Source organism: Pholcus phalangioides, unplaced genomic scaffold, assembly GCF_987345545.1.
Source record: "Pholcus phalangioides strain wild (caught in Gottingen) unplaced genomic scaffold, Ppha-v1.0 ptg000172l_1, whole genome shotgun sequence".
In the NCBI taxonomy this organism is placed as follows: Eukaryota; Metazoa; Arthropoda; class Arachnida; order Araneae; family Pholcidae; genus Pholcus; species Pholcus phalangioides.
In genome coordinates this window covers 6,174,971-6,187,421 of record NW_028301637.1, presented here as the reverse complement: position 1 = coordinate 6,187,421, position 12,451 = coordinate 6,174,971, and the positions used below count along the sequence as shown (strand labels likewise).

General features: G+C 32.5%; 1 protein-coding gene across 2 annotated transcripts in view; it reads left to right on the top strand.

The window, feature by feature from the left end:
• LOC149063626 (regulator of G protein signaling 9-binding protein-like) overlaps positions 1 to 8,090 on the top strand; it is a 63,547-nt gene extending 55,457 nt beyond the window's left edge. For both annotated transcript variants that reach the window (XM_089255879.1, XM_089255880.1), the window contains exon 8: positions 6,423 to 8,090. In XM_089255879.1, the coding sequence (XP_089112005.1) occupies positions 6,423 to 6,539 (117 nt within the window). In that variant the 3' untranslated portion in view covers positions 6,540 to 8,090. The remainder of the gene's footprint in view (positions 1 to 6,422) is intronic.
• The last annotated feature ends 4,361 nt before the right edge of the window (positions 8,091 to 12,451 follow it).

Genomic DNA, 12,451 nt, shown 5'->3' with positions numbered 1-12,451 from the left:
AAATTTTAAAAAATTAAAAAAAAACTAAATTTTCGAAATTTCTGTAAAACATTCTTACAGTTTTGCTAATAAACGTACCATTTACCGCATAATTCTATTGATCTTTGTTGTAGAGATATTTAATTTTGAAATAAGGGCTTATTTGCTGATCACCCTGTATATATATATATGATGATAATATCATATAATTAAGCATGTTAAAAAAACTTCAAAATACATCTATATACACTGCTGGCCACCGTAAATGCAACACCATGAAGGAAGCATGCAAATAATATGAAATTTACAACATGCATTAGCGGAGGTGAGATATGCAAATGATTAGAATTTCAGCGCAGACGCACATCACACGCGCCTGTGGCGCCACTTCAAAGCGCTATTTAAGGCTTGGAGATTTCGACGATTTGAAGTATGGCAATTGTGTTTTTCTTGTGGCTTTTTCCAAAAAACGATCAATTATGCCTCGTAGAAAACAGCGATCATCTTTTGATCAAGTATCCGAGTTCGACAGAGGAAGGATAGTGGCCTACCGAGATTGTGGATTATCTTTCAGGGAAATCGGTAGTCGTGTTGGATGAAACCAAACAACTGTAATGCGGATATGTGATCGTTGGATGCAGGAGGGTACGACGGACCGACGTGTTCGATCGCATCCACCTCAGTGCACCACTTCATGTGATGACAGGCGTATTGTGCGTATGGCAGTGACGGATCGCTCAGCCACATCACAAACCATAGCACAGCACATTCAGTCTGTACCGCATCATACAGGGTCTGCGCGTACCATTCGACGCTGTTTACAGCAGAGTGGTCTGTCCGCAAGATGTCCATTGCTTCGTCTACCCTTGACGCAGAACCACAGACGTCTCCGCCGCCAATGGTGCGATGAAAGAAGGATGTGGACGGCACAATGGAATGAAATTGTCTTTACTGATGAGTCACGCTTCTGTCTGCAACACCACGATGGTCGGATTCGAGTCTGGAGACACCGTGGAGAGAGGATGCTAAACAGCTGTGTTATGCACCGCCACACTGGTCCTGCACCGGGTATAATGGTATGGGGCGGTATTGGATATCACTCTCGCACTCCTCTAGTACGCATTGCCGGTACTTTAAAAAGCCAGTGCTACATCTCCGAGGTGTTGGAGCCAGTTGTCCTTCCTTACCTCCAGGGCTTGCCCACAGCCATATTTCAACAGGATAATGCGCGATCACACGTGGCACGCATTGTCCAAAGGTTCTTCGTCAATCGCCAGATTGAATTGCTTCCCTGGCCAGCTCGCTCTCCGGATCTTTCGTCGATAGAAAACATGTGGTCCATGGTTGCTCAACGATTGACCCAGATTACATCCCCAGCTGCCACACCAGATCAACTTTGGCAGCTTTGGAAGCTGCTTGGTCTGCTGTACCCCAAGAACACATCCAAAGTCTCTTTGAATCAATGCCGAGGTGTGTGGCAGCGGTTATCTCCAACAATGGCGGCTACTCTGGCTACTGATTTTGGCAGGAACCACACTTCACAGAAGTCTATAAATTTAATCATTTGATGCTTGGTCAACATGTTATCTACAAAATAAATATTGTTGCGATATCTCTTGTCTTTGTTGGTGTTGCTATTTGGGTGGCCAGCAGTGTATATAGATGTATTTTGAAGTTTCTTTAACATGCTTAATTATAAAGGTATTTTACCAAAACAGTGTTAAATTTTTTTTTAATTACTTTGATTTTTACGGCAGATATTTTAATAAACATATATTTAATATATATGATAAATATGAAATGGTTATAATTGTGTGAAAAAAAAAATTCTACATTTTAATATTTAATACAGGCCTATAGATTTTTCCCAAGAAATAATTTAAAATTGCTGATAAAAAGCCAGAATATGAGGCATCAAATCACAAAGAATGAAATAATTATCAGATACAACCTGATTGTTGTAGCTGAGGCAGATGGAAGACAGTAGAACTAAAACCTAATGTATATAATGCCTTGTGGTGATAGATGTGATGTTTCTTGTTATGATGATGATTTTGAAAAATAATAGCTTCTGTGAAGATATAAGCTTTTTTTCAAACACAGGTCTTTGTCCTTCATAGGGCAGCTGGTGTTTTATTTGATTATAATACTTTATCAGGGCAGCAGGTGATGATAGTCACTGCTGCTGCTTCATTGAGAAAGCTAAAACAAAAGTGTTAGAACTAAACTGTCCCCACATACAAATGATGCAAGTTTCAATTATGATCTTGCTGAAGACAAAGAATGTGCTCCATAGAGTAGCCTACTCCAGGGTTAGGAAATTTTTCTTATGAATCTTACTGTCATAAAAAGTGTTATGCAAAAGTGAAAAATCTATTACCCATTACATCATTGGACGCATTGGACATCAATCTTTTGATCTTGAGTAGTGGAGAAAGTTCTGAACCACACACAGTACCTACTGTGTGTAAGCATGATAGCACTTTTTTTCTCAAAAAGTGTGAAACATATCCAAAAGCATGCTTTAATCCTTTTAAATGTCATAAAAAATAACAAAAGGTTTAAAGATAGTAAACTTGTATTTTTCACATATAAATGAAATATACGGTTGTACAAAATCAATTCCAGGGCAAAAAATATGCCATGCTTGTAGGGACAAAGTGAATAAACGCATCAATAAATTAGGTGAGCAAACTGAATAATGTGAAGAAATGAACAGTGATAGTAATGTAGAGAAGTAACTTGGAAAAATGTCAATTATTAAACAAGAAGCACTTGAAGAAATAAATTCATCTCTACAAAACATAGAAGAGTCATCAGTTAAACTTCATAGGGTAGCTCCACAGTGCAGGTTAAGCAATGCCAAAAGAAAAGTTGAATCTGCCTGTAACACTTTAAAATCAAAGGTTTGTAAAGTTTTTGAAGAATTACCAGAAAATGAATGGCAAAGCACACTTAATGAAGATATTAAACAGAAAGCAAATGATATGATTATTTTGATAGAGTTAATTCGATATAAGACTCGACCATCACAACAATGGAAAAACTGCAAATTTTAAGTCTGGCCCTTGCTTCATGGAACAAGGAAAAAAATCTGTGAAGAGTTCAATGTTACTGAATATGTTGTGCGAAAAGCAGGAGAGCTTTTGTAAATGAAGAAGCAAAGGTGAGTTATTGTGTTTTTATTATAAAAAAAAATCAAAAATCAAATTTCAATGATTTTTTTTCAATCTAATTTTAATTCAAAGGTTTACATTTTCTTTCCCAGTCATAATTTGAATTTTTTTGTGAGCATTTTATTGAAAATCTCATTTGAATGTATTGAAAATCTGCAAAGTTATGATATATTCTCATAAATAATATTGTTTGAATGGGGTTAGCCTTAGAGATGTCATTTGTGGGGTTAGAAGAAATTTTTTTTTTCTCAAAAAGTTTTTGAGATATGTACATAAAATTTTTCATGGTCAACAAGGATGGTAGAAGCAATAAACAAAAAATAATAATTGGAATCTGGGATGATGGGTTGCACTTCAGTATCTAGTTGAATGATTTGAAATCTGAGCGATCCAGTCTTATTTCAATGAATTTTGTGTTGGGAGCCAGAATAAATATATTAACAGTCAAAAAACCATTATTTTTTCCTCCAGTCTTTTACTTCACATATTTAGGAGAAATTTAAAATAAAAGTTGTTTTGGTAACTGCTGTGCCTGTTCTAAAAATACATTAGAAAAAGTATATTTTTCCACAAAAACAAAGTTTACATAATTGTTTTGCATGTAAATTTCAAATGTAAGTGTATGAATTATTTTTATTCATATTCTGTATGTTTTTGTGAACACTTAAGTGAAAATTTCACTTGAATATATTGAAAATTGAAAAAGTTATGATTTATTTTCTCAAACAATGCCACTTAAAAATTGATCCTTGGAAAAGTCATCTGAATCATTTTTTGATAAATTTCCACATTTTTTTTCTCAAAAAGTTTTAGAGATATGTAAATAATATTTCACACGGTTAATAAAGATGGTAAAAGCAAGAAATAAAAAATAAATCTTTGAAATCTGAGACTATGGGTGTCATTTTGCTGGGTGGTTTGAAATGGAATGACCCTACTGGGGCACAGGGTTGTTTGGTTTAAACCATGGTTTTAACCAAGTGGTTTTTTTTCAAAATTTATTTCAAAAAATCAAATAAAAGTTGCCTAAATATAATTTTTTTTCCTTGAAAAATGTCATATTGGTTCATTATTAGCCAAAATGTTTCATTTTCACCACATTTTATATCCTTGGGGTACATTCTGATGGTATATCTTTAAATGACATAAGATTTTATAAGTGGTTTTTTTTCAAAAAGTCTCATAAAAGTGGCAGAATATATATATTTCATATGAAGTATCTTAGTCATTTAAAATTATATATAAAAGCCAAAATTTCTCATTCGTACAACATTTTCTAACCTTTGGCTACATTCTGATGCTCTATCTTTAGCAAATTCATGAATAAAGATTGCATCACGCATCTAAATATAGTGGTGTACCCCTTCACAAAGAAGCAGTTACAGTAGTGACACCATCATGCTAGGGGCAGGTGGTCCTATAATCCAATAAAGACACCAGATGTCTTTAAAGGACAAAGACTAGTGTACTAGTTGTTACATTACCTCACATACATTTTCATTTTCTTTCCCATAAAAAGTAGCACATCTCCTACTGTATATCTCCCAGTCTTAATATTCAATAGTTGTTTTTTTATACTTTCACACACACACACTGTTAAGCCCAGTTAATCAAGGTTCTACTGCATAGTAGTAACAGATTTCTGAAAAATAATCAGCTATATACAGGGTGATTATAACTTGAAAATTTGCATGGATACTCCTGAAGCAATGGAAGTTTCTTTCACAAAAGAAAAAAATGCAAAATGGACAATTAGATGATGCTGTACTTGGCCAGCAGTATAATCTATTTTGTGCAACCACATCATTTCGGCACTTCCACAGCATCAGTGTGTGGATAGAACTTCTATCAAGATGCACATTGCAATACCAGCAAAGCAGCTGCTGAAGACCCATTTTGACAGGATGCACCTTAACCCTTGCAACTTCTGGCTGTGGGGGTACCTGAAAATGTTATAAACAGTGGTCAGATTAAGTGGTTTAATAAAGCTGAATTGCAAACACATCCACATTATGACCATGGCATACTCCGATTCCGTTGTTGAACAAGAATTTTTGTGCTTTCAAACTCATAGCCAGAACACGCGGTGGACAAAATATTTAACATTTCTTAAGTAAGTTGTAGTTATTTGTTCAATTACTTCGTTTTTTGTGATGTTTCCGTGAATTATGGACTCATGCAATGCTATAATTAAGTTATAATTTTGCCATGACTGGCTATTGTTTTCATTCTGCGAGCAAATTTCCCACATGCTGGATGATGTCATTAATTTTACATTTTTAAGTATTTTTTCCCCTTTATCAAATAAAATTGCATTTTTTCAGGAATATTCATGTCAATTTTCAAGTCATTCTGACAATCACTCTTTTTTTACAGTGTTTTGAAATCAGAACCTTAGTTATAATCACCCTGTATATCGTAAATCATCGTTAATTAATCTGCATTATTTATGCTTCATTAAATACATTATATTCACCTAATTTTTATTACTTTTTGCAAAATAGCTTCCTAATTAAGCATACTGAAAGTAACTGGAGAAAAACCTTTATATATTATATGATTAATAATAACATTAAAAGAATTTCCAAACACACAGTAATCCATTGAGTTAAGCAAAAAAATAATTAAATTGCAAAAGTTGGTTTTTGTTAAAATGTAATAAATATTTATTGATTAATTAGCATGGGAATAGTGTTAATTACATTAATAAACATTTTATTTTAATTAATTATTGGAAGTTTGAATGATTTTTCAGAAATTTTGTTTTTAATGTTAATACTATTTAAAACAAAAAACCAGTTTAAACCAAAAAAACCTGGTTTAAACCAAAAAAACCTGGTTTAAACCAAAAAAAAACAGTTTTTTTACCAACCTTGCTCGGGCAAAATATTGAATTTTCAACACAGATATAATTTGTTATTTGTCAGTACAGTGGAACCTCCATAACGGACACTTTTGAAGTCTGTGGAACAGTGCCTCAATGTATTTTGCTATATAATAACAGACTTTCTCTATTAGGGGACAAAACTTTCAGACCCATGGTGTCCATTATCAAGAGGTTCTACTGTATTACATTTTCTCTTTCATCTCTGGCTTTAGCTAAAATGATTACTTTGAGTGTGTTTATTCCTTTGTCAAATGAAGCATTTTGCTTATATTTTGTGCAATGGTGATTGATAGCGGAAACCCTGATTGAACAATCAATGTTATTAGCCATGGTTATGTCATGTTAACAATTTTCAATCATCTTTCTTCCCATTCTTATAGACGGACGACCCCTCAAGGAAGAAGAGCAGTCTAGTGTGTTACATAATAGCCATAACAGCAGTGGTATGTGTGGGCAGTGGTGTCTTGATGGGTGTCATATTTATGATAGTATATTGAATGTCACAAAATGTCATATGGTTATATATGTATAATTATATATATATACATTCAAGAATCTCAACTCTGTCTTCACTTTTTCACCAGGAACAGCTCTGTGCTGGAAACATCCGTCCATCTCTGCAATGATCCAATTTTATTCAAGTGAATTTTCCCAGATTCCAGTTATTTTCATATTATTTCTTATTGCTGATAATAATTCTGATAGTTATCTCTCTCCCCTAACAGTTTTTCCTCCTTGTATTGCGTGAAATATTTGTTGATTTCTGATCACCCTGAATCTGAAAATATGAACACATCAGATTGTTGTCAGAATATTTCGTATTGCATTTTAATGCCAGTCTTTTGCACTCATTTTTAACATATTGTGAAGTCAAGGTCTGTAGATGTAAGTTAGATGCCTTCACATACAGTTCACAAATTCAGGCCCGTCATTTCAACTTTATTCGGGGGGGAGGGGAACAAAGAGCATATACTCAATATGTGTATATATATATATTTCACCTTGTTTGCCCATTTCTTTTGTATTTTTTACTGACCCCCCCCCCCCCGAAATTAACGGGCCTGCAAAAATACTCAAATTATTACTACCATAAAGAATGACAGAAATCAAATTCAGTTGTTTTACCACCTATTTTTAGCTTATTTATAATTTTAATACAAATTTTTTGTGATTGCGCCTCATATTCTGTTACAAGATTGCTTTTGAGCAGATTGAAGAGTAGGCTTAATATCAAATTATCATGTAAAGGAAGGCTGGGCCGGGAAAGCAGCAGATTTGAAAAAAGTTTGCTTTATTATATAACTGCTTTATTTACACCACAGCAATGAATATCTTCTCGGATTGATTATATCTGAATTCTGTAAGTGTTTATTATTTTTGTTCAATAAGTATAAAAGAAAAGTTTGATTTGAATAATGACAGCGCACTGTTTACTTTCATTTAGTCTGGTTTTTCATAAGTCATCATTTCCATTGTGATGACTTGTCATTATTTGACATTAAAAAACCAGATTATGTATTAAAAAAGCATAAAAAAATAAGTCACTTGCAATCAAACTTCTATACCTTAAAATGCTCTCTGAAGTTGATATTGACTTAAGTTATTGGAAATTCAAGTTCTCGAACTTTGATTTCAAGAATTTTTTATTACATGAGAGATTAGAATTCGGAAATTCAAGTAGCAAACAAAACAGTCAATACGTTGAAGGATGCATAGTTCCAACTTCTTGTTCAGGTCACGGTAACCCAATGCTGCACTGTTGCTGGGTATTAGATATGATCTTTTTGATAAAAGAAAAAAGTTTGCATCTAAAGACATGATTTCTAAAAGCCTTACTTTTTATTTGTCTATTTTCTAGTTTTTTCATTGGTCTGTACTAGGGCTGAGAATCGATTAAAATTTTTAACTGGTTAATCAAAAAATTTTAACCAAATATTTTCGACTGCTATTCATTCACAGCAAACGTACTGTTGGTAAGTATATAATATTAATTGATTCTGTAAAAGATATCCTATTCATTTCACACATCTATCCACTGACTGGATGAGAAAAAAGGAAAAAAGAAATAGATTAAGAAATAAAGGCATCTGCTTGAAGCTATTAATATTGTCCCCCTTTTCCAGAAATACGAATGTGCAAATTTGTAGAACTTGAAAAACAACTTTTGAATGTTTATTCTACCCATGTTACTTTATGCCAGTTGTTCTCTTAAAATGTCTTTGTAAAATGTGTTTCAATAGGGAATACACATTTGCATTTCAGGCAAAACTTAAGTAGCAAAATAAGGGATCCAACGAGCTGATAAATTCAAAATTGAAAAATTGCACATAAAAGGAACATAATTTAAGACATTATATCGGTTTAGTCGAATAAATTGTTAAATTATAAACTTTTAATAAAAATTTTAATCAAATTGATAGAGTTGATTAACTCAACTAAAATTCTTAACTGTGATTAACAATTGATCTCGATTAATCGGGCCAGCCCTAGTTTTTACATTTTTCTTCTGTATTATTTCTCTGACATTCTTCATGATATTTTTGCAAGTTCTTTCTTAGATAGAAAACCTGCATTGTGTGCTTTTAAAATTTGCTTAACGTTTATGAGAAAATGCAAGTCAAGCCTTGCTTTGTGCATGACTTATGGTTTTTTAAATTTAAAGGAACACCCCTTTTTTTTCAAATGATTTAATGGAGTGAATTTTCACTTCGGGTCATTCTTTGGTTAACTAATGAGGCATTGTTCTGGTAGTAAGTGTTGTGATAGGCCTATACCCATATTTACTACAACCTAAAAATCTGCACTTTTTCCTGCACAAATCGTACTTGTTCATCTGGTTGCCTCTTAGAATCGGTGATAATACTAAGGGAAGAAAAATCTCATTTTCATGGCTGAGAATAAGGTTCATGTTAGATTTGAGGAAATGGACTTTTTTCTTATAACACATTTGAGTTTTCTTGAAACAACTTCCCTATTACCTAATGGCAAAAAGTAAGCAGAATAACTTATTATTTTTTGAATAAATATACATTTAGGTACTGATACCACACTCAGTAGTTAAGCGTCACATGGGTAGACGTCACTGTGGCTTAGCAGGTTCACACAAAGTTAGGATATACATTGAACTGTAAACAACTAATTTACATGTAAATTTGACAACTCTATAGAAGTAGAGAAATTTTCAGTTAATTAATGGTTCCTATATTTATTTTAACCTAGTCTATGGTGGGAAATCATGTAATGAGGGAACAGTTTGTCTTAGAGTGCAATATGGACAATGTTATAGCAAAATGTATGCACATATTTTACTGTGGAAATATCAAGATGTCTCTCGTGAAATGATTAGTGGAACTTGGATTATGATAATTTTTAAGTGTGTTTTATGTGTGTTGTAATGATGTTCACATGTGTAAAAGGACTTTGTGTGTTTAAATTAGTCATGAATTCTTTATAGTGGAAGGATAAGTTTTATTGAATACTGTATGCATTTAGCCAATCGACTGAAAAAACTTTGTACATAGACTATGTTAGAGAAATACTTTTTAATTTAATGATTCTCATGCCATATGGATTGAAACTTTTTTGGTGGACTGTTTGAATGAACTATTGCAAACACATTTGAAGATTTGTTTCAGTACAGAATCAATATGTTATCATGACTGAAAACTGTTTCTTTCATGTTCAATGTTCTATCTGTGCTAGATATGGTGGTGCTCTTTTCTTTTTTTGATTTCACATAAGTATGCATTGTATGCTTATCTTGGTGCTCTATTTTGGCATTGATAGAAGGGTTGTGGTGTTCTTCCCAGAATTTTTTTTTGCGGGTGGAGATTTGTGCGCAGACTGTGGAGAACACTGAATTCTTTTTCTTTCTTTTTTTTGTTGGCTGGCATTACAGTAAACATTGAAGCAATTTCAGAAACTTAGGTAATTCAAGCCACAAACTGTTTTCCATTGCTTAGTGTGGTATCCACAAACTTTAAACCTGAACTTTGTTGTGCCTTCAAGTTTGCCAGCACCAATGAAATTAAAAGTTACCTATAGAGCCACAAGATCAATTCATTACTCTTTACTCTACTTATTATATTATAACAAATGTATTGTACTGAATTGTTTTTTGAATTTATAGCACTTTTTTTTGTAAAACTTACACATCGCCAGTGCCTTCCATCTGGTGACTTTAGAATAGTATTGAATTCCAAAATTACAGCAAAATATGCAATCATTGTGAAAAACAAACAAATACTCGGTATTGAGTGAAAATTTTTTCCTCTTAAAATTTTACATTTATGGAAAAAATTCTATGCTTATATGTACAGCTCATTGAATACTGCTGGTAAAATGACAAATGCTTAACTATGTGCTGAGTTTTTCAAGAGTATTTATTAGTGCTAAAATGCAGAAAGATGTTTCATTTTGTGTGAATCGATCAATGTACAAGGATATTTTGAAAAGTTATTTATGGAAAAGTTTGATCTGAAGTGACGTTTTTCTTTTTTAATCAAGATTATTTTAGAATAATTGTACATTTATGATTTTTGAAACTTTCTAAAATAGATTTGTTGGTCAGGATTTTTTTATTCATTGATGATTTACTCTAATAAGTTCTCGTATCTGAGTATATTTATTCCCATTTATTCAGCTCCCAGTGGAATATGGCAAATGAGTTAGTGTGTAAATAGACAAATTCTTTGCTATATAATTTTGCCTTGTAATGAGTAGCTACATGAACTATACTATAATTTTTTTTACTGTAATTCTTGATTTTAACTCTATATTAATCTGTAATCGTTGAGGTGTGATAAAATGAAAAGGTGATGGGATATAGAAAAAATACACAATACATTTTGCCAAAGCTAAATGATTTTGTACTGCTTAATGTAGGTTCATGTTACATACACATCAGCAAGAAATTACGTATTCAGAAAGACAAGTCCTTGATAAGAAGCAATATTAGTCATAATAATTACTGCCCACTTCATTCACAAAGTTTCAGCTCATAGGACAGCTGTCGATGGGGGTTCTTAGAATACAGAGACACCATCACCAGTCAGGCATACTGCTATGCATTGTTAATTCATTGCAAATTCATTCTCATTCTCGGAGGAATATACTTAACTCGTATCTACATTTTATCTTTAGAGACTATATACTGTTGCTTTTCGTCTTGATTACCTCTCATGATTGACTCTTACTTTTTAGTAGAAATTTGAAAATTTTATGAGTTTATATTTTTTTCTCAAAATTTTCAGACTTCCGAAAATACAAGAAACTTTAGTAATGAAGTAATAAACCAAAATATTTTCAAATAACATCACATTAACCTACCTTGCTTAATAATAAATCCAAATTGTTTTGAAGAGCTCATAAAACAGAACTTTTATTAAAGCAGCAATTCCTGCTAATGCTCCTATTCCTACATGCTAAAACATGCAGTTGTTGTTTTTTGGGTGCATGCTAATATGTTATATAGTAATTTTTGTTCGCTTTTATCTTTTTGAATGCAGATGGATAATAAAATTATAATTAGATACCATGATGATGGAAAAATACTTTTACAATATTTATAGTCTTTGATTCATCTAAAAATGAGATGTTATCAAAGTGAATTTGTAAGACTACCATGAAATTGGGGGGGGGGGGGGGAGATTGGACAATTTGCCTAAGAATTTTTTTTCGCTTCATTTATGTGAGTGTGTTACATGTTATTAATAATAAAGTGGAATAGAAATTATGTAAGCTCTACTTCCTAAGAAGTATGGTGTAGATAAGCGCGTTGTCATGTCCAACTTGCAACTTCAATATTGTAACTGACACACTGACTTTAGAGAAACTAATTTCTTAATCTTTGAGCAACAAAAAAGCCACTGGTTAGACTGCAGAAAATTCAAGGAGGAGAAAAAACAAAACTGGGCTAATCTATGCAGAATGAAGACATTTGTATACATTTCAAATTAAGCACAGCAGCCAATATTTTGTATTATATAAAGCACATAGGAAAGACAATTATATTCATATAACCATGCCATAAGATCTTGAGTACTCATATTTTCAATTCATATGAATGTAAACATATATATAAACTGATACTCATTCATCAGATATTAAAATTTGCATAATGAATCCATTGTATATATGTTCGCACATGTAACTATGATTTTAGTTTTTGACATTTAAAGGATGTAATTCATATCCATTTGTCTAATGAGATGATCAGTTGGTTTGTTTCTGCCACTTAAATTGCTCAAAACAAGCGGTAATATTTTTGTGTGACAATCCCTAATTATTAACATTTCTCCCTCTTTGAATGTAAACTGAAAGGAAAGTTGAAATTTCAGCTGCCAAAGATCTCATCTATTTTATTTCTATCATTTTCTTAATTTCGTTACTTCACCTGATCATCTACAGC